We start from the raw sequence: 26794 nt of genomic DNA, 5'->3' as shown, positions 1-26794 counted from the left end.
GCACTCAGGTGGAGGTGAAGAGGAAAGTGTGTCAGAAAACGAGGACCATGTTTTTAAGGACACGCGTCACGCTGTCGGTGGCACTGCAGCAAACTGACAACATGTTACATTTATTATATTAAAACATCAACCTACCCCGGTTATCACCTGTATATACCTGCTGCAGTTTAAAGGGATATTTGGAATAAAAGGTGTGGGTCATAAAAAGTTACTGTAAGTAGTTATTAGCGGTTTTTTAAGTTCACCTTTTTCCATTTTGTAATCCTCCGGCCCGTCTGGCTGCGGGATAACGATCGCTGCGGTGGGTCGAAAAGCCCGATACAGGGCTTCCAGGGAAACAGAAATACCAGCCCAGCAGGAAGTCAGGCTGGGAAACTCACACCAGTCACCAGCCAAAAGGCGGGAAAACGTCTGAGCGGTCTTTCCTGGAAGGATTTAAAACATCAACAGCCTGCGAGTTTCAAACAGGACTGAAGAGGTGCAGAGCGTTAATCCTTTATTTCAGAGCGAATCCGCGGGGTGATGGGAGCAGGCATGTCCGATTGTTGTTTCGGGTGTCTTTTTCCATGACTTCTTTTGGGGTCAAACTCCCACAATGCAACATTTTCTCTGATGTTTGACAAGAAAAACCGTCCAGTTTGTCCAGCAGGTGTCGTCATCTGCACAATAAAAAAAGCTTCTCTCTAAATCAGTTGTTAGGGTGTAACAGGCTGATATTTGTCAACAGGTTCGATATCAGGGCGCAGGTGGCCTAGTGGTAGGCTTGAGTGACCCCCTGTGCAGAGGCGGAGTTTAGCCAGTGATACGCCATGAGGTCACTGCAGGAATTGGGCAAATAGATAAGACAGACAGAGACCACCAAATCCAGATACAGAGATCCAGCAGCCAGACAGAAATCTCCTCCTGTGTTTCCATTCCAACTAAAAAATCATTTAAAGAATCGACTCAATCAACCGCCACCGCCACGAGACAGGAAACAGCCACGACGACACACGACCTCCTCTGTTACTACGGAGCAGCAGACTAAACAGTATTGATCTGCTCGGTTTCATTCATGAACATTCAGCCTCGTCCTCTGCAGCCTTTGAGTCCCAGAGTGACCTCACACTGAGAGAACAGCAGAACGGTCTGGACTCCATTCAGGTCTGTATTCAGTTAAATATAAATATGACATTAGTAAAGATAAAACCATATTGATACTGGTTTTGAAGTAAAATGTCAGGGCCCCTGACAGGTCCAGTGCAGGGCCCCCCCCCCCCAAAGGATATGATTTGTTTGTATCAACATGCACATTTGATCAGGACTGTTAGCCCTCCTGGCTAACGTTAGCTCCCATCAGCCGTTGGAGCCGACTGAAATAAGTTTGTTAACAAGTTGTTGTTGGGGTCAAATGTCCGAGCCAGCTACCTCCTTTTCTACTTCTTTCTGTTCTGTCATCCTCGGTCTGTGCCGGTTCTGGAATGGCTTTTCTCACTCTCACATAACTGGAAAGATGAGTTCAATGGGCACGCTTAGATAAAAGAGGGTTTACACGCTGAAACATTTAACAGAAGCAACGAGACATCAAATGTGTGTTACTGTTCCTTTAAGAGGTCAAGTTCAGTTTTTAGGTGTAAAATAAAAATGTGGTCGTTGTTTAAAGTCAGGGTTGGTCATTTTCTAAAACTAGCATGATTTTTAAAGTAGCATTCCCTCAGTGCTCCGTCTACACCCCCACCCCGGCGCTCCCTCTAAAGCCACGCCCCCTCACTTACATGCACGAGCGCCGTTCCTCCAGAAGCAGACCTCAGCTCATGCTTTGAGTGTGAGCTAGTTCACACAAGAGGTAGAGAGCGTGCAGGGAGACAGGGAGGCGTCTGATTGGTTCATCAGATTGGTACCTCGTGGCAGACATTGGTTGAAGTTTTTACAGACTTACAAACTGATACAGATGATGGATTTTCTTTGTTCCTTTTTCCGAGAACCTGAGTTATTAATTTCTGTCAGGACCTAAAGACAATTTCACCCAGAATCTGAAAAAGTGGATCTGGAGGAAATGACCAACCCTGACTTTAAAATGATGATGGTCCATGTTTTCACTGACCTCTGTGTGACCTCCCTTTGAGCTTTCTGTTTTATCCCCCCTAATGGGCGGCCTGGCCTAATGGCTAATTCCTGAAGACTGTCCTAATTGCACAAAAGCACCGCCAACGTTTTGTGCAGCTCTCTTGTTGGTTCCCGTCTGCCATCTTTCTTTTTTTTTTTTTTTTTTTTTTAAAAGCTTCGGCCATTTTCATTTCTCCTGGCCTTTAAAATCCCTGAGACTTTTTAAAACACGTATCAAAAATTACAACAACCCTAAAAGACACAGATACAGACTTGTATAACACAGTTTGCATCTGCTGCCCCGCTCGCCGCCCTCCGCCCCCCTCCATGTCCTTGCATAGTGGTCGAGCGCTCGGGCTGAATCGGGGAACAAACGGCAGCAGCGGCGTCTCCTCCAACAGAACAAGAAGTTGATGACGGTCAGAAAAACACCACAATAATGTTTTGTTCCCACTCTCGTACAAAGTGTGTTCTTTTTCACTTGCAGACAGTCTGTCAGCGTGGAGGTCGAGGCCAGTGAAGCGGTCATTCAGAAAACCACTCAGCCAGTCACTCGTGTGTGTGTGTGTGTGTGTGTGTGTGTGTGTGTGTGTGTGTGTGTGTGTGTGTGTGTGTGTGTGTGTGTGTGTGTGTGTGTGTGTGTGTGTCGTCTATAGGCGGATTCACATCAGTAGAACAAAGATCTCCATTCATCAGGCCCATTCACAGTTCCACATGCGTGACCAGTTCTGTACTGGTCACCTATTGAGCCGCCCAGCAGACACCAGACAGGAACCACAACCCGCTAAGTAGAACCGGTCCACTGGTTAAGGAGGCGACACACATGACGACCTGCTGGACCCGCACGGTGCGCCGTGAACAACGACAAAGAGGAAGCACAACGTCAACAACAACAACAACAACAGCCATGTTTGTATTTGGGCAGCCAAGAACCAATCACCATATTCATACAAGATAACAAAATGTAACGCTGCCGTGACCTCCTGAGAATATTCTCTCCATGCTCATCGATTAAAATGCACTCCCTCGCCTTAAGCCCTTTACTCTTCCAAGGAGCGGGGGCACCATTGACAAACGTCTGCCACAAAAATAGAGATTAAAACGTAAACTTGGATTTGCTTGATTTTTGGGTGATTTGTCAAAAACATGTGCACTGTAAAAAAAACAAAAAAACACTGGAAATAGGACTCGAGTAAAAAATATTTTTTGGTCTTCTGACTGCTTTTTACACCCACAGACTGTAAATATGAATGTTTTGAAGCCTGAGTGACGTCACCCGTCTGTTCCTGCAGGGGGCGCTGGAGTCCCATCGATGGCGGTCTCCATGCTGGAAATGCTGTCTCAGTCTAACTTTCAGTCAACCTAACAACAGGCTGAGAGCTGGAGCTGAGGCGGGTTTTAAACCTCCTGACAAACCGTTACACCGCGCCCACCTGTGAATCAGGTCAGCTACACGCCTTATTGTGAATAACTCTTATCCTTCATCAAATCAAAACTGATGAGTCATCAAAACATTCACCCCCCGTACAGTGTGTGTCCATCGAGACATGAGCTAATCACACCTATTTGGTTTTTTGAACCAGACTGTAAACATGTTAATCTCTGCTGTAAAAACAGGCTTTTTAGAATGGGTGTGTATGTGACTTCCTGTGCTTCTGCAGCCAGCCTCTAGTGGACACTCCAGGAACTGCAGGATTTTATACTTCGGCATCGGCTTCATGTTTCAACATCTGAGGTTGCTGCAGGTCAAACCTTTCCATTCACACACTGATGGTAGAGGCTGCTGAGTAAAGAGTCCATCAGTATTAAATCATCCATTCATACACATTCATACGCTGCCCACAAAGCAGCAGGAGCATCTTGGGCAGACTCTACCACTGAGCCACAGTGAGTTCTGTACCAGTTAATAAATACATAATGTACTCGATGTTTCTCTAAGACTTCACCACACTATCAATCTAAACCAGACGTTCTTTATTTGAACACTGAGACAGACACATCAACAACAAGTTCAGACACTTTTTCTCATTTAGCACCAGCTGTGCTGTGCAGGTAAAGTAATGCTGGATTTCCTCCTGCCCCTCCCCCCAGTGTGAGAAGAAGACATGCCACAGGAGATGTGTGGTCTGGAGCTTCCTGTTGATAATTACAGTCTGTTCAAAGAGGGAAAAAAACACTAACAGAGGTGAGGCAGTCTGAGAACATCACTCACTGTTAGCAAAGAGAAGCTGGACATGTGATTATCTGCAGGTCACTCTCTTAATGAGAGAGGGGATTCAAACTACAAACCCCACTGCAACCTCACAAAATTACACAGACACAGTCACTGAGACGGACCTTCAAAACGCCCGCTGAGGCATGTGACAGTGACAGTGTAAATACAGGCGAATACCTTTAGTGTGCGGATAAACATTAAGCTGAGTTTAGATAAATGTCATGGATGAACGGTGTAAAGACAAACTGAAGGGGTGGGGGGTGGGGGGAGATTCTGTGATTGGGTTGTGATGGTATACCTGGCAAAAAATAAAAACAGAACATGCAAGACAGAACAAAATAGAAAAGTAATCCGTGGACTTATTAGTCACATAACACCGGACCAAGTCTGGACTAGCACACTGTGTGTCATCGTTTTGGAAAAATCCATGACACAGGAGAAGGGTTCAAAGTAGAAAGCCACCGCTACAAAGGTCTCTCAGGTCGTTGGGGCGTGTTGCTACAGGGTTCAACGGAGAAGAAGAAACAGGAAGCCAAGTTTGAAGGCTCATCAGAGACAAAGACAGATAAACACCATGTAGACGGCCTCCATCTCATCCTCCAGTCTGAAAACAAAACTTTATTATTCACTCACAATCAAGACTTTGTCCCGGAGGTTCAGACAGGAAGGCACAACAAACGTGATAACAAGCTGCAACCTTTCTACTCAAACATCTGCTTCTTCTTATTCTATCAAATCTCCCCATGCACGACACAACAGGAACAAAATCAAAAACACACACACACACACACACACACACACGCAGCCCATCAGCGATTCAGAAACACAGTCTGTGCTGTCAAAACAGCTCGGGCCAGCCGCGTACCCTTCAATTACCTCGTAGTCAAAGCGTACGCAACAACACGAGAGAGAAAATATTCTGTTGAAGCTCGTCCAAACGGAGCCAACAGTCGAACTTAGTGTAGTGAGCAAACATCTGTCACATCAGCTGACACTACAGGATAACTACTGACAGGAGGAATTCCTGGCATCCCCCTCGCTGACTGACCTGGAAAAAGACAAGACAAATCAAATACTCTCGCAGGGGTCCCCAGAGCCCCGCCACACAGGCCAGACAATAACAGGAGGGGGGGGGGGGGGGGGGGGGGGGGGGGGCTTTACAAGGAGCTGGAACATCAGCTGTTTCTCGATACGTACAGCTCCACAATAACTCGTGATGAGGACGGATATTAGACACACGGGGACACAGAGTGTGACGATTCAGAGGGTTATGGTTCGGTCAAACGGCCAAACTGTTGAAATCATATGAAATGACAAAGGTGTGTGTGTGTGTGTGTGTGTGTGTGGTAGTGATTCTGATGAAATATCACATTGTTTCTGTTCCAGAGGAAAGGACATGGCATTGAGCCTAAGTCAACAGACACAATAAACTTGATACGCTCACCTTTTCACCTCGATAACCCTCGCCGCTGTACGTCAGCTTTCTCTTTATTAATGGTATTGTTTGACTTTGAATCACTAACCGCTCGGCCCCCTCTGAAAAACACGGTATGTCTCCAGACTGTTTGTATCATTTATACGACCGGCCACTTGTTTCTCCTGCATTCGGATGTTTAAAATTCCAGCGTTGGCACAGCGGATTAATTTCCCGATCCTGCTGCTGAGTGAATTAACGGTCCGTGTCAAACACAGGTCGACTGTTTTCAAAGACCATTAACATTACACACAAACATCTGCACACACACACAGGCTGCATCAGGAGGAGCCGTCTGCACATACACGTCTGCAGGCTGCATCAGGAGGAGCCGTCTGCACATACACGTCTGCAGCAGGAGGAGTTGTCTGCACATACACGTCTGCAGGCTTCAGCAGGAGGAGTTGTCTACACATACACGTCTGCAGGCTTCAGCAGGAGGAGTTGTCTGCACAAACACGTCTGCAGGCTGCAGCAGGAGGAGTCGTCTGCACATACACGTCTGCAGGCTGCAGCAGGAGGAGTCGTCTGCAGGCTGCAGCAGGAGGAGTCGTCTGCAGGCTGCAGCAGGAGGAGTCGTCTGCAGGCTGCATCAGGAGGAGTCGTCTGCAGGCTGCAGCAGGAGGAGTCGTCTGCAGGCTGCATCAGGAGGAGTCGTCTGCAGGCTGCAGCAGGAGGAGTCGTCTGCAGGCTGCATCAGGAGGAGTCGTCTGCAGGCTGCATCAGGAGGAGTCGTCTGCAGGCTGCAGCAGGAGGAGTCGTCTGCAGGCTGCATCAGGAGGAGTCGTCTGCAGGCTGCATCAGGAGGAGTCGTCTGCAGGCTGCATCAGGAGGAGTCGTCTGCAGGCTGCAGCAGGGGGAGTCGTCTGCAGGCTGCATCAGGAGGAGTCGTCTGCATTCCTCACACTTGTGTGTTCATTTTTTCTTAGCGGGAAGACAGAAATATCTCTGGAATTTGATAAAAAGATGCAGGAGGCAGAGTAGAAAGTTCACATTGACCTCGAGGCGGCTCCTCCTGATTGGCTGGCTGTGCTGATGTTCTCCATTGACTCTCCAGTATGAGTGCTAAACTCCATCTCACATAATCCAAGTGCTGGATGTTTTTGTATGTTTACAAACTTTGACCATACTTATCCCAATCCTCCTCTGGTGATGTCACCTGAGCCTAACCATCCCTCCTTTGATGCACAGGAAGCTGGACACAAACTCTCAGCTAAGCTCAGCCGTCATCACGTCTTTGTACATTCATATTGACTCCATGACGGCGTAATATCGGCGTCCCAGTCTGTGAGTTCACGTTGAGTTTCAGCGTTGCAGAAGCACAGCACAGCGCGGCTCCACATACACACAGTCAGACATACACACACACACACACACAGCGTTGCTACCTCTGAAGAAGGCACAGAGGGGAGATCACTTCGTCCCCACAATATTCAGATTTAAGGTGAAAGGTCACATGGACGTAAATATGGCGGCTTGAAAGGGCGGTCTAAACTGAGCTACTGAAACCACTCAGATTTAGAAACCTGTGTTTGTATTATTGGTGATATCGATGATATCATGGACGCCCAACACTGGCAGCAAACAATGCTCCAGTTGGAGCTGCAGTCTCTGTGTCTCTATGAAGATCAATACAATAACAGAGATCAGATAGTTTTACATCATGGCGCCTCAAGGTATCCCGGTGTTGACGATTCTGACAACCTTAAGATGAATTAAGCTAACCACCTGGATAGGTGTATGCACGTTAAAGTGGCAGCACAGGATGTGAACCTGAGAGTCATCGATGCATTTATGACCAAATATGTCACATTTATGTTTATACTTTTATTGTAAATGTTCTTCTCAACTTAAACAATGTAGTCAAAGCAAATAAATACAAAACTAAAGCTTATTGCATTGGTTGCAGTCTGGACGCAGAGTGGTGTGGGTCTCCTCTCTGACTGCAGCTGGGTCTGCTGCGCGAGGCTACACTGACAGCCTGTGAGTGCTTTAGGAAGGGGGAGGGGCTTACGGCAGCACCCGCTGCTCGTTGAGGACAGTAACTGCAGAGCAATACGTGCTTTCACGTCAGTTTCTTACACCAAAAAAGTCTCAAATAACACCAGAAAATGTTGCTAGATTTGTCGCTAGAAGCTGTTGACAAAAAAAGTCGCTAAGTTGGCAACACTGTTTCCTCTTTCCTGTGAGCGCCGCAGCAGTAAGCAACATACGAGGCTCGCTCACGATGGAATTTTACAAAATAAAAGCCAGTGAGCAACAGCCTTTCACAATAAGAAAATAAATAATAAAAACTGCGTTAATGCGAGATAAAATAATTGTCGGCGATAATTAATTAATGAGTTAACGCGAAAATAACGCGTTAACGTGCCCAGCCCTAATTTATACAAAGTACTGTAAAATAAAAATGCAAAATACAAACAAGCATTGAAAACAACTAGGCGGCTGTGGGTCAGTGGTGGAGTCGGCCGTGTCTCAGACAGGTCGGGGGTTTGATCCCCAGCTCCTGTAACAGTGCTTTGAGTTATCAGACTACAAACAAACTATAAGCTGAAGTCCATTTATCTGAACTACAAATAAACATAAACAACAAACTTCATCCGGAAACCGGAGCACATAAAAAGATCCAGCAGGGCGAAGGTTTGATCTGAGCAGTGGGAAGCAGCGATGGGAATGAGCCTTCACAACATGTCCTCCTTCGATCTGGCCTCAGACTCACAGAGGCTCATCTCGGTCCCCGGGTCACAGCTCTCCCCGATCTGACGGTGTTAACGGAGCACAATTAAAGGCCACATAATTACAGCAGGCACTTCAACACAGCCAAACCAGTAATGTTCTCTTCCAGGAATTCCAGGGATGGGTGTGACTGTTCACTAAAAGTAGTCCTGGATGTGCCTGGTTTACAGAGCGGTCCCTGTAATTAGCCGGCCTGACAGCCTCCGGGTTCTGGGTCAGGGTAAGGGGGTGCACGAGGAGATGTGGATCATCATACCCCCAACTATGAGGAGTTACAGTGAACCGACATGGTGACCTCTTAAGATGTAAAAAAAAACGTCTAAAAATAGAACCTCACACAGCCGAGTCGTGCACGCGCACCGCCTCATGGTAAACAAAGGAGTGATGTAGGACTTTTAGATTCAGGACTTTTAGATTCAGGACTGGCGTCGGACTCGTTTGCCGATGGACTGGAGCATGTACTGTATGTATGTGTGTAAGATGGAGAGAAAGACTCTGACTTACTAACTGATTAATATGTGTTTGTGTTCGTTTTATTTTTAAGAAGGGTCGGGTCAGCGATGATTTATTCAGTTTGGACAAACGTTTAACGGTCTGTCCTAGCATCAGCGCCAAAATCAGCCTGATTCTATTGTCCCCTATTGGAGTGCCCACGAGCGACACAGCGTGATACGGCACGCTGTTTTTAAGCCCAGCGCCACGTTTATAGTTTTCTCACTGTTGCTCGAGTAGACGGACGAGGAACCAGGAAGTAAAGGCTCTATAGGTAACTGGCACTCCAGCAGCAGAGCTTGTTAGCTTGCTAGCTCGTTAGCTTGTTTTACAAAGTGGAGATCGTGGAGCATTAATATTATCAACATCATGACTTAAACGTTGACCTTTGACCTGTGTCAATAAAGCAGAGAAAAACCAGTGTGGTGTGATTTCAGTCAACAGCTCGTCAATACTAAGCACCACACTTCAGTTTGTCCACCTTCAAAATAAAAGCACCACACTTCAGTTTATCCACCTTCAAAATAAAAGCACCACACTTCAGTTTATCCACCTTCAAAATAAAAGCACCACACTTCAGTTTTTCCACCTTCAAAATAAAAGCACCACACTTCAGTTTGTCCACCTTCAAAATAAAAGCACCACACTTCAGTTTTTCCTCCTTCAAAATAAAAGCACCACACTTCAGTTTTTCCTCCTTCAAAATAAAAGCACCACACTTCAGTTTGTCCACCTTCAAAATAAAAGCACCACACATTAGTTTATCCACCTTCAAAATAAAAGCACAACAGCTCTCGTTTATCTAAAGTGCAAAGAAAATGTCCTAAATTCGGTCTTGTGAATGAAATGTCAATTGGCATAAGTCCATAAAGTCCTCAGGCGGAGAAGAATAAGTTTTGTGTGAAAGCACTTTCATGGTGTCATAGCTGTACTCTGAGTCAGCTCTGATTACTTGATTTGTTCTGCTAACGTTCCTGTATCGAGCTTCAGTAATCTAACCCCGATCTGTTGTCTCAATGTGTGCCTTGCTCACAGGCCGTCTGATCCACTTTGAAACCACCCGGGGGCGTTTTCTTACCGAAACCCGGTCTGGTCATTCATCGGATCGATAACTGACAGAGGGGAAAGATTCACGCCCTGTTTTCACTCGGGGTTATATAGAGGACATGAACTCATTCATAAAACTCCTCCAGAGAACAAACGGCTTCAGAGCCCGTCTGCTTCAACGGGAAAGTCGAGTCTGTTTTTTCTGCTCCGGTGGGGGGGGGGGGGCGGTCGGGGCGGGGGCGGTCGGGGCGGGGGCTCCCATGTTTACTTCCCTCGTTTTTTTGGGTGTTTTTTTGTCTCGTTTATAACTTGTAGACTTCTCCTGAAGAGGGACCGTGTCCGTGCATGCTGGGAGTAAACACACACTCTCTCTCACACACACACACACACACACGCTCTCACATCGAGCAGCATGGGGGGATGTTTTTCCGGTGCTTTGTACGGTCTGAGGAGATGAAAGCACATCATTAAAGTACAAAGTAGGTCCTCTGGGATTTACTGGAAGGCGTTTTTTGTCTTTTGTTAACCCTTGGCTGAAGGGATTACACATTAAACTCCACGGATCGTCTGAGCGGCCGTCGCTCGGCCCTCCGCCAGATGAATTAGCAGAACTAGACGTGTGTGTGTGTGTGTGTGTTTGCTCATTTGGTTGATTTATTATCCCGATGAGATAATGGACCTCCATGAATTCAGGTGTGTTTTTTTCAGGCAGAAAATGATGTGAATGTTTGCAAACTGTATTCAAACATTTGTGGCCCAACATGCTCTGATACACTATGAAGAAAAAGATTTAAGAGTTTCTGACTTCCATCAAAAAACTTTTTTTAACAGAGGTTCTCAAACTGATGGTTCGGGACCCAAAGGTGGGTCGCAATGCTGTTCCCAGTGGGTCGTGATTGTGCATGAATACCTACTTCCTGTGCACCTGGAAAGTAAAATGTGCTTTTAAAAAATGTTGGGTTGCTTTCTGTATTTGGTCACAGCCTCTGATCTGCAGGTACCGGAGCCACAGAACAACATCTTGAGGAAATGAACACCGTTCAGTCCACCAGCTCAAACACTCCATCCCTCGGCCTTCCTCAATTTAATGACGCCTGGCTTTACTGCCACCAGACTTCTCCAATAAAGCGCCTAATAAATCGCACAACAGAGCAGTCTCTGCCGTGAGAGCAGTAGTGCTCATGTTGTTTCAGTTCACTGCTGTTTTAAAGCTGCAGCAGGCAGCTAGCAACAGCAGCTAGCAGCCTCAGCCAGGAGCAGCAGGCAGCAGTAGCGTCCAGGGATGCATGATTTCTTATGCGTCTCACTTCTCCTATATTTAATCTACTTAAAAAGATTTAACAAAACATGTCAAACTCTTGGAAAAGGACGATGCAAACTAAACACAAACACGTCAGTCATGCCTAAAAGTGTTCCATCAGTCCAGCTAGTCCGGAGCAACACAGACTAAATCCATCCACCTCAGAGTGTTTAGTTTTCTTTTCCCCACAGTCACCACTTTGAGTCTCTGGACTGTAACACGGAGCAGAAGTCTGTGTGTGCATGTCTATGACACCATGAATGTGGAGGACCGTGCAGGACCAGTGGTACCTGTTGTAGTCTTAGAAGTAGTAATAGTAGTAATAACAGTAGTTACTCTGGACGCAGCAGCTGGTTTAGCAGTTCATGCTGCAGTCGGGAGAAACAGTAGTAGCAGCAGCTGTCGCAGCAGCACCGCTAATAGAAGTGCAAACACACTTCGTATTAGTTGTTGGCTATTTAAAAAGAATATCCACATTCATTTCTAGTCCTTCCTCGCCCCCCCGGCCTGCTGGGAAAACAACATGTTTGAGTCTAGACTCAACAAAGTGAGGAAAGCAAAGGCGTATTTTTTTTTTTTTTTTTTTTTTTATCAGGAGGAACAGTTCTGTGTCTGTGACCTCCTCACGACCGGCTGCTTGAAGAACTGGTGACAAAAAGACTCAGCATAACAGTGCGCTGGTTATTTAAAAAAAACAAAAAAACTGTACACCTGTACTCTGTTCCTGCCTCGGGGTCATCCGTCAACCTGAGTGTCAGTGTTTAGAATGAAAGTGGATTGTGGCGCAGAATCAGGTAAACTGTATTCTTCCCTCTACAAGTTTCAGCAACATTAAGAGGGAGTGTTTACTTGCAGGGTGTGTGTTTCTGTCGCTTCTCCATCCTGACAGGTCTACCTGCTGAACGTGTGTTTCATTTGAATACTCGCCGTCTGAAGTCCAAGATGATTTGACTTGATTTATGATCATATCAGGAAGTGTGGGGTTTTCAAAAGCAACTTAAGTGACCTCTGCAGGAGAGAAACAAAACTTAAAACCATGCAGATTCAGTACTGATCTGCTCTAATTTACAGAATCCAGACTAACAGGCTGATTGAGGGAGGGGGATAACTGTAACCACATAAAGCAAAACAAATCCTGTGATATGAATCTGAGGTCGTATCGCCGACCACTAGACCGACTGATTAGATAAGCACCCTCTCCTTTTATTCCATGAGGCTAACACTCTGCCACAGAGAGAAAAAGAGAGAGAGGAGAGGTCTTAACTTCTGTGAACTCTCTTTAGTGAAGAATAATGATGAAGAGTGCAGACCTCTGCTCCTCCACCTGACATCCCTCCATCCATCAAACACGACTTCCTGTTTGTGTTTCTCCTCCTGCGCGCCCACTCTCCACCACTCCAACAAAGAGCCAGCGTATGTGAGACATATCTGCATCTTTGAGTCTGTTAACATGTGTGTGTGTGTGTGTGTGTGTGTGTGCCTGCATCTCAGTCTGCACTGTGATTGGTTTATGACTGTGTCCCTGTGTGTACGTGTGATGTACATGCATGGCGGTCCTGCAACAGTTTCATGTCACAAGACTGAAAACATCAACATGCTGAGTCTGCAGCAAGGCGCCAGTCACCAGGGAAACAATTCAGCCAGACACACACACACACACACACACACACACACACACACACACACACACACACACACACACACACACACACACACACACACACACACACACACACACACACACACACACACACACACACACACACACACACACACACACACACACACACACACACACACACACACACACACACACACACACACACACACACACACACACACACACACACACACACACACACACACACACACACACACACACACACACACACACACACACACACACACACACACACACACACACACACACACACACACACACACACACACACACACACACACACACACACACACACACACACACACACACACACACACACACACACACACACACACACACACACACACACACACACACACACACACACACACACACACACACACACACACACACACACACACACACACACACACACACACACACACACACACACACACACTCACTCAGTCAGCCAAAACACATCGTCTGCAACGCACCAGCAAAACAACACTGCAGTCGTAAACACAAAATGAAAAGGGCGACATCACAGTCACCGAGCTCGGAGGCGTTTGTGCCTTTAATTCGGTTTAGGAATGCATGAGAAGGTAACCACCCGAAAATACATGTTTTGTTTTCTAAACCAAGGAGTCACTCCCCTTTGGAAAGACGTGAGCAGAGACAGAGTTTCGATTGATACCTGTTTAGATCTCACTCTGGTTTGATTAAAGGGATTTTTTTTAGCTCTGAGATCGTCATCAACAGCCAGTAAAACAGTCACATCAGGAAAAAAAACAACACATGCACCATCTTTGAAATGTCTTGGAAGTTTGATTTAATTCCAAAGAAAGCAGCCTCACATCGGCCCAAACAGCTGATCCGTCAGGACGTGAAGGAATATCGAAGATGTGAAGTTTGGGGGAAACAAAACAAAGGGCCAAGGCGAGGAAGTGCTTCAGGTCACTAGACGGACGTCGCATGTCCTGCCATGTGACTCTTATTTTGAATGCATACATCGCAATTGCTATTGTAAAACGATGTATCGTTCAGCCCCACTTTTGGCGAGCCAGCCAGGTGTACTGTATGTGTGGGAAACACTTTAATGAATAATTTAAGTCTCAAGGGCGAACGTTTCAGGTTGGAAAAATCTGAAATCTGTATAAATGTGGAAGAATCCCTGAGTGATACATCACAGATATGGACCTTATACTACACAACTTGTAACATGTGAAACTACATTTAACACCCGACATATATACACCAGCAAACATCTCTCCACTCATCATTCCCCTGCCCTCTGACCTGTGAGCAACCACAACAGGACAGCTAAAGTCGATAACAGTGAACTGGAAAATACGAGCCTCGATTCATGAATAGATTTTGAGAAACAAAAACAAAACATTGTCAACAACTGTACTTCTTCAGCGAGTTGGATTGTGTACATCAGCAACTGTTTACATGCAAACAGCTGTTATTTCTGTATTCTAATTTAAGGTAATGGTATTCTGTTTTGGCTCGTTTGGCTCGTTAACGTCTCTGGCAGCAGCGTCCAGGACGAGCGCCCGTGTGTGGCGTTCAGCTTACCTTTCTGGCAGTGGTTCGAGTTCCAGCAGCGGTAGTTGTAGTTGTCGTTGAACATGGTCTTCCTGCACTGCGGGCTGTTCTCCATGATGCCCGGACAAACGTCGCTGCACTCCTTGGACTGCTTGTTCCCGGCGATGTAGTTGTTGAACTCGGCGTCCATGATGAGGGACCAGTCGATGGAGTCCAGGTAGCACAGCTCCGGGTTCTTCTCGATGCGGATGGCGCCGCGTGTGATGTTCCTCAGGTTGAACAGGCCGATGTCCTTCAGGCTGGTCATCTCAAAGATCACCAGGGCGTAGTTGTAGAAGAGCTTCTGGCCGCGGATGACGGTGAGGTTGGGAAAGAGCGCGCTCAGACTGTCCAGGCCGGACACCCGGAACAGCAGCAGGTAGTCGGTGATCATGGTCAGCTTGGGGAAGCTCAGGGAGCGGAAGACTTCCTGGTTGATGTTGTTGTTGTTCTTGTCACCGATGAGGAGGATCTGCAGGTAGCCCTCCACCACCGTGCAGTTCTCAAGTCGCCGGAATTCACTGATGTCATTGCCGATGTCGATGCTGGGACCACATACTGCGGAGGGAAACACAAAGGTAAAGGTCTGATTTAGATATGTGATCAAGAACTCGTTTTTACAGAGTCCCTCTGCACCTTTAAGAAAAAGCTAAAGACCCAGCTCTTTCATGAATGCCTACTAACTTAATGATGATGGTCTCCATATTATTGATGATGATGATGGTAATGACGATGGTTTTTGTTTGATAACGACGACTTATAAGATGGTTTCTATACTGATTAGAGCTCTCAAGAACTGCCCTCAATGTTGTGCTTTGCCTCTGGTCACTTCCTGTCAGCACCTGTGTGTCCAATCAGACTCAAAGCTGATCGTTTGCTCTTACTGACATTGTTCCCTTTTTTCTAGATCCTTGCTTGTGTTGTTCTTACTCTCTGATGTACGTCGCTTTGGATAAAAGAGTCTGATAAGTGAATTGTAGAATTTTACTAATATTCTACACACACACACACACACACACGAAGGTAACAATATGCATAACAATGTTGTGCACTCCAGAAATAGTCGTGTATTTATACAGAGATGTTTATCCAATACATATCTTCAATATTGACAGTACACTTGAGCTGTGCCGTTGTTGACAGAACATGTTTGCTTTGCAGCTTTCAATTTCAATGCCAACTTAACCCCGGTGTGACGGAGCAAACACTCGGGGCTCTCTTCAAGTGCAATAAAGTGTACACGGCTCGGCCCCCGAGGTCTTTAGCTGCTATTGTTTCCACTTCATATTAAACGTGTGTTTGTCTGCTTTTATCAGGCTTTCATAAAACAATCACAGCAGAGTACTACACCATCCATAAAACATGTACGAGTTCAAACAAGTCGACGTCACACAGACAGACTTTCTAAAGAACTACGGCAACAACTTGGAAATGACTAAATGGCCACAGTGATTAGAAGGTTTAATGATTTGCAGCACTAAACCTGGTGGGGATGTGAAAAGCTCTGTGGGGTTTTAAGTCATAACAACAAGTTATGGTTACGCTTAAATAATAATAAATCAAACAGCCCCTTTCAGACGGCTTTTTTTCAAGCTCAGCCGTCATCACGTCTTTGTACATTCATATTAATTCCATGATGAGGTCACATTGAGTTTCAGGGTTGCACAAGCAAGGCACAGCGGGAGCTCCACATACACACACAGTGAAACGTGTAACGCCTCTGAAGACGCTACAGAGGTGGGGTCACTTCGTCCCCCCATTATGCCTCCGCAACATTCCAGTGTTTCCCATACACTGATTAATTTTTTTTAAAAATGTTAAATTTATTAATTTTTTGTATTCATAAAATTGCTGCGTGCACAAGAGAGAGAGAGAGAGAGGGAGAGAGAGAGAGAGACAGAGAGAGAGAGACAGAGAGAGAGCGAGAGAGAGATGGAGAGAGAGAGACAGAGAGAGACAGAGAGAGAGAGACAGAGAGGGAGAGAGAGAGAGAGAGATGGAGAGAGACAGACAGAGACAGACAGAGAGAGAGAGAGACAGAGAGAGAGAGAGAGACAGAGACAGAGAGAGGGAGAGAGATGGAGAGAGAGAGAGAGAGAGACAGAGAGGGAGAGAGAGAGAGAGAGAGATGGAGAGAGACAGACAGAGACAGACAGAGAGAGAGAGAGACAGAGAGAGAGAGAGAGACAGAGAGAGAGAGAGAAAGAGAGAGAGAGAGAGTGCAGGCGCACTATGAGTATGAAGCGTGTTAGATGTAGCTGCAGCTACTTTTCCCTGCTCCTCTCTCTGCTGTCATGACTGTGAGCATCGCGGGGAACATTGCTGCACAAACGCACAGAACTGGCGGCTCTACAGGAAGAAACGTAGAACGATATTTCACCGACATAAAGCATGTAGATATAAACGATTCTGTCTAACAGGGTACCCCCGTGCACAGTTCTCATGTGCTGGTATTTCAGTCCAGACCATCAGACAGGCTGACAGTGACCCCTCAGAGCTAAAAACAGCAGCTGTAACCGCCCTCTAGCGCCCCCTATGTGACAAGTATCAGTCATGGCGTCCTCTATAATCTCGTGCATTGAAGGATTATTGTTGGCAGAAGTGAAAAGGTCTTTGATCAGACAACAAAGCACAGCTGTCTGGCCTTTGATGGGAAAAAAATTGTAGAAACATGTATTTACGGCGTTTTATGTTCGATTGAAAACACATTTGTTTACATTTATTTTTGACCACTTGAGGACGTCTTTGTTCTCGTTCCTAGGAGAGTCGGTGAACTCTGGGTGTGTTTGTCGGGCTACAGTGAACACAAACCAAACAACTACAAAGAACACACACACACACACACACACACACACACACACACACACACACACACACACACACACACACACACACACACACACACACACACACACACACACACACACACACACACACACACACACACACACACACACACACACACACACACACACACACACACACACACACACACACACACACACACACACACACACACACACACACACACACACACACACACACACACACACACACACACACCTCTGACTTCTGGGAAGAGTCGGGGAGCCCACATGAGGACAGCGTGCGGTAAAAGGCCCGATGGTGATGAGCGCTGATGATAAGTGGAACTGTGTGCCTGTCTAACTTTTCCTCCCACCTGTACGCTCTTCCCCAAACAACACTTAGCCTGAAGCCCCGGCAGCACCCACAGAAACATGGAGGCCATTATCGCACATCACTGCGAGGAGGATTTAGACTTCAAAAAGCTGGAGGGTAGTGAGTCATGGAAAACTCACACCAACACACCAACAGGTTGTCACACACACGACGACTTCAATGCTGCTCTATAAAGTTTGACTCTAGGAATGTCACACAGGCATGTGTTAAAAAAGCAAGTCATTTATTCTCTATGTATGCATTTCTACAACGGCAAACCTGACCGACCCTAAAAGTTAAAGGTCACATATTTAAAATCCTCTTCTCCATGTTCCTCTAACTCTAACATGTGTCTCTAGTCTGTCTACAAACCCCCCAATGATGAGAAAAGTCCATCCTCTCTGTCTTCTGTGTGCTCAAACAGGCCGTTTGGAGATTTTCCCTTCATGACATCACAAAGGGCAGTAGCCCCTCCCCCAGGTGGGTGACACTCCCACAGCTAGGTGTTTGTTCTGCCCTCTGAGTCTGCCTTCTCACCGTAAACAACAGGGCATGGAGCGAGAAAGCACCAAGACACCCAAAGCCCTTCCAGAGAGGGGGTGTGGTCAGACACAGCTCATTTACATATTTAAAGGTACAGACACAGAAACAGCCTGTTCTGAGCAGGGCTGAAATAGAGGGGTTTATAGACATGATCAAACACAGGATCAGAGTGGATTTAGAACAAGAAACTTCACACACATGTTTTGAGGAGCTCTGAGACTTATTTAAACTGAAGAGGAGGAGGAGGATATGTCACCTTTAAGTTTTGGTCAAATCGTGTGACCGAAAGCGTGCAGGTATATCTTCCTCTACGGGAGAAAGCTTTTCATTACAGAAATCGAATGTTTTCCTGTCACTTTAACAAACTCTCTGACACAACAGATATTTAAAAAAGGGTCAACACTGAGCTCAGCTGTCTCAAAGTTCAAGTTTAGCTAAACTAGTTTCTTTAACCCACTTCACATCAAACACTGAAGCCGGTCAAACCAGCATCTCCTGCATGATGTGGGTGTTAAAAACTCCTGATGTCACAGCAATCCTCCAACGCAAGAAGCACATTTGAAACTTAAAGGTAGAGTCAGTAGAAATGTTTGTTGCAAACACAACATTCAAACTGGGCCCCTCCTCCTGAGCTCATCGCCCCCAGTGTGTACATTTACTGCTTGTAGCTACATTGCAAGCTAACGCACGCTAGCTCAAGCTAACCGCCGGTGTTTGTCACCTTCCTGTCCAACAGGAAGTAGACCAACTCCACGTCCACGGGTAAAAGACAACACAAGGTTCACCCTCGTTTTAGAACGAGGGAATGGACGAAATCCACTGCACAGGTCTAACATCATTCTGTGGGAAACACTGGATCGTTTTCATCATTGTTAAAGTTTGCAACAGAGAAGACGAACGAGCAAAAGAATCTGAAGTTCTGCACTGAACTCAAAAGAAAGTTTCACTGTTGCGAGAAAGAGAGAGAGAGGGAGAGAGAGAGACGGGGAAAGAGAGAGATGGAGAAAGAGAGAGAGATGGAGAAAGAGAGGAAGAGAGAGTGATGGAGAAAGAGAGAAAGAGAGAGATGGAGAAAGAGAGAGAGATGGAGAAAGAGAGAAAGAGAGAGAGAGAGATGAGAAAGAGAGAGAGAGAGAAAGAGAGAGACAGAGAGAGCGAGAGAGAGAGAGAGACAGAGAGAGAGAGAAAGAGAGACAGACAGAGAGAGAGACAGACAGAGAGACAGACAGACAGAGAGACAGAGAGAGAGACAGATGGAGAAAGAGAGAGAGATTGAGAAAGAGAGAAAGAGAGAGAGAGAGAGAGAGATGGAGAAAGAGAGAGAGAGAGAAAGAGAGAGACAGAGAGAGCGAGAGAGAGAGAGAGAGACAGAGAGACAGAGAGAGAGAGACAGAGAGACAGAGAGAGAGAGACAGACAGAGAGAGACAGACAGAGAGACAGACAGAGAGAGAGACAGAGAGAGAGACAGATGGAGAAAGAGAGAAAGAGAGAGAAACAGACAGAGAGACAGACAGAGAGAGAGACAGATGGAGAAAGAGAGAAAGAGAGAGACAGAGAGAGCGAGAGAGACAGAGAGAGAGAGAGAGAGAAAGAGAGACAGACAGAGAGAGAGACAGATGGAGAAAGAGAGAAAGAGAGAGAGAGAGAGAGAGAGAGGAGGTGAGGGTCTTTGTTGTGCCCTATTCAAACGTCTTTGGTGTGATTGAGGGCGAGCAGCATGTGGTTCTGTCTTCCTCTGTAATCTTCTGTGCACTCTGTCAGCTGAATACCTGTTAAAACAATCCCAACACCCGGGCCGAGTGACGTTTACATCACCGGCGCAGCCTCGGCACTTCTTCACCCTCCGCGGCCTCGCTGCAACGCCAGCATGGCCGTCTTTCATGGGAACTGCTCCTGACCGCCCTCATGCTCCTGAACACACTAAACAACATTTAGAGCTCAAAACGTTCTTCTTCTGGTGGAAGTGAAACTACAAACAGCAGGTGTAGAGCCCCCCCTCGTCCAACACTGACACATATTGAACAGCTGAGTACACAGGCCTCTCTGTGCTGCTTTGATGAGCCTCCACATCACATATTTACTGCTGATAACCTTTTCTCCAGCTGGCTGCAGCACCCAGACCGTCCGCAGACAATCAGAGGAAATCCACGAGAAGCTCCCTTAAGACCAGAAATAGGAAGCAATATGCCCTCTGAACCGGTGCTTCACACACTGCAGCGAGTGTGTTTACTCCTCGTTTCCATCCTGTTAGTGACGGAGCGCCTGGAGGGGGGGGGGGGGGGGGGGGGGGCGCATTCATAAATACTTTCCTCACGAGACGAGGGGAGAAGAAGAAATGCGTCGGGGAAGATCTTTCCTGACAGATAAAAACTTGTTTTGGTTCACCTGAGAGAGCCAAACCGGGTTAACCCAAAACCTACCAGCGACCCCTTTAGTCCCCAAGCTACTGGATCCAGTAAAACCAGCAGGAATGCTGGGAGTTCAGCCACACAAGGCGCCCTCACACAGCCCCCGCAGCGCAGTGAGAATAAACGCAGGACCTGGATGGGAGAAGCTCTCGGCCTCGCAGGTTTGTCCTGTGACCACTGGGGCGAACAGTAAACCCCATGACACACAGTCCACAAGCTCCTCACTCTTTCCAATCAACAGGACTCACTCTGTTTTGCTTTGAGAGTGTACTTTGGCTTGGTCTATTTTTAAAACCCAGACCCCTGGTTCAAGCCCCCCCGACACACCCCCCTCCCCAACGTGTCACCATGAATGGGATGAATCAGGAAGCCTGGTTTACGGGGCAGCCGGAGAGACATGGAAAGATTTCATGTGGCAGCACATAAGAAGAAATTCTGAATAAATAAAGAAACTTAAATTCATTCAATCTGAAAGTTTACGAGCCGACAGAGGCTGAAGCTCGTCACTGGGAGTCTCATTCTTAGACTTTCTTGGTTAATGTGTTACATTAAAGTCTTTATATGTGATTTTTCACACTTAAATATAAATCAAGTATATCCTCTGAAAATTAACTCTGTGAGTCATGACTGTCTACAATGGGTGTAACACCCGAGTCCCACTGTCTGTGATGTTTTCAGAGTCCTATCTTCACTTTGTTTACATCGCCCGGACGGCCGGCTGACTCCTCCCCTCACGTATAAAAGTTGTTTAATTGAGGGACTAGAGAAAAGAAGAATAACATACTGTACTCACTGCTTAACTGTGTTTCTAGATCACGCTCATTTCAGGTAAATTTACATGCAGTGTGAAGATACGAGCATAATAAAGATCGCTAGCATTAGCATGCTAACACAACAATGCAGCGCGAGTTGTTTTGGTTTCATGCTGGTGCTCAAGGGCGACATCTGCTGGATCAAAAAATCACATAGAAAGACTTTAAAAAGTATCTTCCTCACATGCACTCTGTGAGTAGTTACACACACTAAGATGTTTTCTCATAGTCCACTGCACAGCTTCACCTTTTGTGGTTTTTACATTTTTAAATTATATTTTATATATTGTAATATCTTCTTATACTTTATTATTTAAGTTGTTGCTAGTTCTGCTTTATTTCCTTGTTAATTGTTTAACACCAATACACCAAGACAAATTCCTTGTATGTGTAAATGTACTTGGTAATAAACCCAGATTCTGATTCTGATTGTGACTGAACCATCGGTGCGGGGCCGAACGCCGCGTCTATAAAAGTTCACCCAATCTAACACACGTGGTTTCCCTCGTTTGGGTTGTTGACAGGATGTTTGTGTGTCTGATCAGCATGCTGAAGCTTTAGACGTCTGAAAACACTTCCAAGGTCAAGACGAGGAGAGTTATTTAAACGTCTTTCACATTTTGCATAAAAGTCCGGAAGTGACACCCCCCCCCCCCCCCCCGAACAACCAGATCAGGAGGATTTCAGGAGCAGACCTCAGAGATTTCTAGAAGTTTTCAGGAGTTCATGTGTGATTTCACCATCCAGGTTTGTTTTTATTTCTCACTTCATCTCTCTACAAAATAAAAGCCTCCCTTTAAATTCCTCACATCCTGTTTTCTTTTTGTGGTCTTCTTCCTGTTGGGACCTCAGAGACCTTCCACTCTTTGTTGATTCTAATATTCACCACGTTGTGACTCACAGTTAAACAAAGTGGAATATTATAGGTTTGTATTTAAGTCTCTCTTACTCAGACTTTCTCCACTCTCTGAGTCACGCTCAAGTTTTTATCAGCAGCACGATTTAACGGACTCTTCTGTTTTGGTCGTTCCCACTTTCATCCACAGCTGCAGTTAACCACGACTCGCATGCATCAAGTTATTACGAGTGGTTTCAGGAAGTCGAACATTCCCTCCATCATCACACGCTGTGATATATAGAATATAATGACTCACTAACGTTGTGCTCTACCAAATTTATTCTTCAAAACATCAGAAGTGCACCGAGCCCTGAAGTCCCAGAATGTGATTTATTAGTAAATTGAATCTGTAAAGTTAATTATCTTGTGCACACAAGATCATTTCGTTCAAAAACAAGATATTCTCTAGTGAACACGAGTTATCCACTAACATTATAATCTGAGGGAACAAGTCGAAGCTTCAATATTTTGCGCGTAAATCGGATGACAAATTGTGCAAAAACAAGATATTATCTTGAGCAGAAGATGTTTCTGTTTTCGCACGTGTATGTTGTGCGCACAAGATTAAACCTGGTGTGCAGAAGTGAATAACTTGTAGGAAAAAGTTTCAAGTTTGATGATAACGTGTGAAAAAAAACTATTATCTAATAAATTGAATAAGTTGTGTGGACATTTTAATCTTGTACGCACAAGATGTTTATGTTGTCATCAAGCCTGTGCGAGATGAATAACTTGTGTGCAGACGTTTTAATCTTGCGCACAAGATAATCGTCCTGTGGGAACTACTTACTGCATCATGGGAACAAGTGAGAAGATGAGCAACATTATTCAATTGTTTTCAAAAGATTATTTAGTTGTGTGTAAGAAATATCTTGTGCAGGAGTTATCTTGTGTACACAAAGTAAGTATACAAGTTATCATCTGACTCAGATGTTTTTATCTTGTGCACACAAGATGAACGTGTGGGAACAAGTCATCTGCAAGAAATATCTTGTGCAGGAGTTATTATTTTGTGTGCACAAGATTATTATCCTGTGGAAAAAAGTTACTACATTGAGCCCACAAGTTAGAGGATAACTTGTGCAAACAACATTTTTATTTTGTGCGCAGTATTTTGTACGCACAAGATATGTCATCAACTTGTGCGCACACTGTTTTTTTTTTTTTACTGTTGGGGATTCAGGGGCTCCTCACACCTGAGTTTTTTGGTATTTTTGACACAAATATGATGTGATAAATATGTAATTTACAAATAAAAACAATGCTACATTTAATCAAATAGTGTTGTGATGTTTGCACAATAAATAAAGTCACATATAGCCCCATGTTCCCCATGTTTCAGCAGCTCTGGAGCGTGGATCAGTCAATGTTTCCCCGGGTGGAGCAGCAGTGTGGAGCAGCAGTGTGGAGCAGCAGTGTGGAGGAGCAGTGTGGAGGAGCAGTGTGGAGCAGCAGTGTGGAGGAGCAGTGTGGAGGAGCAGTGTGGAGCAGCAGTGTGGAGCAGCAGTGTGGAGCAGTGTGGAGGAGCAGTGTGGAGCAGCAGTGTGGAGGAGCAGTGTGGAGGAGCAGTGTGGAGCAGCAGTGTGGAGGAGCAGTGTGGAGCAGCAGTGTGGAGCAGCAGTGTGGAGGAGCAGTGTGGAGCAGCAGTGTGGAGGAGCAGTGTGGAGCAGCAGTGTGGAGCAGCAGTGTGGAGGAGCAGTGTGGAGCAGTGTGGAGCAGCAGTGTGGAGGAGCAGTGTGGAGGAGCAGTGTGGAGGAGCAGTGTGGAGCAGCAGTGTGGAGGAGCAGTGTGGAGCAGCAGTGTGGAGCAGCAGTGTGGAGCAGTGTGGAGGAGCAGTGTGGAGCAGCAGTGTGGAGGAGCAGTGTGGAGGAGCAGTGTGGAGCAGCAGTGTGGAGGAGCAGTGTGGAGCAGCAGTGTGGAGCAGCAGTGTGGAGGAGCAGTGTGGAGCAGCAGTGTGGAGCAATGTGGAGGAGCAGTGTGGAGGAGCAGTGTGGAGCAGTGTGGAGCAGCAGTGTGGAGCAGCAGTGTGGAGGAGCAGTGTGGAGGAGCAGTGTGGAGCAGCAGTGTGGAGGAGCAGTGTGGAGCAGCAGTGTGGAGCAGCAGTGTGGAGGAGCAGTGTGCAGCAGCAGTGTGGAGGAGCAGTGTGCAGCAGCAGTGTGGAGGAGCAGTGTGCAGCAGCAGTGTGGAGGAGCAGTGTGGAGCAGCAGTGTGGAGCAGTGTGGAGCAGCAGTGTGGAGCAGCAGTGTGGAGCAGTGTGGAGCAGTGTGGAGGAGCAGTGTGGAGCAGTGTGGTGGAGCAGTGTGGAGCAGCAGTGTGGAGCAGTGTGGAGGAGCAGTGTGGAGCAGTGTGGAGCAGTGTGGAGGAGCAGTGTGGAGCAGTGTGGAGCAACAGTGTGGAGCAGCAGTGTGGAGCAGTGTGGAGCAGTGTGGAGGAGCAGTGTGGAGCAGCAGTGTGGAGCAGCAGTGTGGAGCAGTGTGGAGCAGCAGTGTGGTGGAGCAGTGTGGTGGAGCAGTGTGGAGGAGCAGTGTGGTGGAGCAGTGTGGAGGAGCAGTGTGGTGGAGCAGTGTGGTGGAGCAGTGTGGAGGAGCAGTGTGGTGGAGCAGTGTGGAGCAGTGTGGAGGAGCAGTGTGGAGCAGCAGTGTGGAGCAGCAGTGTGGAGCAGTGTGGAGCAGTGTGGAGCAGTGTGGAGCAGCAGTGTGGAGCAGTGTGGAGCAGTGTGGAGCAGTGTGGAGCAGCAGTGTGGAGCAGTGTGGAGCAGTGTGGAGCAGTGTGGAGCAGTGTGGAGCAGTGTTACTTACTCTCTGCGGTGGCGGGCCGGAGGCAGGACGACAGACCCAGCATCAGACCCCAAAACAAGGTCAAGCGGATCCTTTCCACTCGAGACCTCATTCCTGGATGAGTAAATCCTCCCAAATCCTGCAGATAAATAAGCCACGGGGAGGAAACGTGGGCAAAAACTGCTCAGAATTCCTGCAGGAAAAAATCGTTTTAATGTGCAGCCAGCACCTTGTAGCTGTTAGCCGGCTAATGCAGCTAACAGCAGCTACATGCAGGATAGCAGGGGTAGAGTCCAGTGGTGCTCTGAAATCACCGATTCATTCCTCTGGGCAGAACATATGCACTCATAGTTTTCTTTATTCTTGCCAAAAACAGCACCGCACTGACGTGAAGGCTGAAACCAATGCGGCTAAACTTGCAGCGGCGGGGATTCCTCTGTAATCCGCATCTTCACGCTCCATATCTGGAGGAAAAACAGTCCGACGTCCCGCTGCTGCTGGAGGATCCTCGGGAGGCAGAAAACCCCTCAAAACGCGTTAAATCGGGATGGAAAGAGGCGCAGTACGACTTGATAAATCAACACAGACACCTTGTGTGTTTACAACGACGTTTCATTGGAAATATCCAGGATAAAAATCAGGTTTCAGACCGCAGCCTCCGTCTCCTCCTCCTCCTCCTCCTCAGCCGCTCATCACGCACACACGCACCGCGTTGTTGTGGTCGCTGTAATTCACCTTCATGTCAGCGGGAAACCGAGGATTTCCCTCTAATTCTTCCGTTAAAGGCCAGACAGTCGGTTAACTAACGTCCTCCGTCGACAGAGAGGTGTCCGGGCAGCGTCGTTAGTCCGATAAACACGCAGGTACACACACCGTCTCCTCCGCTCAGTCTGCAGTCTGACTATAAACACGGCGCCGTGCGCAGAGATCGTCTCTATTTGTGAAGATGAATCACTCGGTGCCACCAGTCTGTGGAAGTGGGCGTCGCTTTGACTGCAGTTCAGCCACCATAGGGGCAGCAGTTACCATAGTGACAGGTTTGGGACTCATCACAAGAAAGTCTGTTTTTGTCAACAGTGTCGTTGACAGAATTAACTGCGAAGTATAATTACCTTATCATTAATTTGAATTATCAATTTGTAGAAGATGGCATTTTCCTTGTGAAACTGTAAACAGTGGTAGCTGAAGAAGTGAGTATACTCTTCATTTCCCCTCCAAATGTGTTGGGAGTGACCTGTCAAGCAGAAGATAAACGGTTATAAACAGTGACATGTAACAATAACTCATTAACATTCATTTAGTATAGGCTACATACCATAGACTGTAAATAACAATATATATATTTACAGTCTATGGTACTTATAAGTCAATTCGAGACAGAGTTGGAAGGTCATCATCCCTTCGCCATTCTAGGAAAAGAATTGGAGCAAACCACTGCTTATTGTCAATCAGTCAATGATGTGAATAACAAGAGATTTAAAAGTGGGTATAGCCTACATACATGTGTGGAGACTGAATAAATAGGTGTATATAGGATACTCTGTATACCTGCGTATACCCTGCACTGCACCACTGG

General features: G+C 46.5%; 1 protein-coding gene across 1 annotated transcript in view; it reads right to left on the bottom strand.

Moving 5' to 3' along the window:
• LOC132979534 (insulin-like growth factor 1 receptor) overlaps positions 1–26139 on the bottom strand; it is a 45240-nt gene extending 19101 nt beyond the window's left edge. Inside the window, 2 exon segments of the mRNA XM_061045425.1 lie at positions 14591–15157; positions 25240–26139. Of these exon segments, the coding sequence (XP_060901408.1) occupies positions 14591–15157; positions 25240–25330 (658 nt within the window). The 5' untranslated portion in view covers positions 25331–26139.
• Between the last annotated feature and the right edge of the window lie 655 nt (positions 26140–26794).

Source organism: Labrus mixtus, chromosome 1, assembly GCF_963584025.1.
Source record: "Labrus mixtus chromosome 1, fLabMix1.1, whole genome shotgun sequence".
Lineage (NCBI taxonomy): Eukaryota > Metazoa > Chordata > Actinopteri > Labriformes > Labridae > Labrus > Labrus mixtus.
This window is presented reverse-complemented; position numbering and strand designations above follow the sequence as displayed.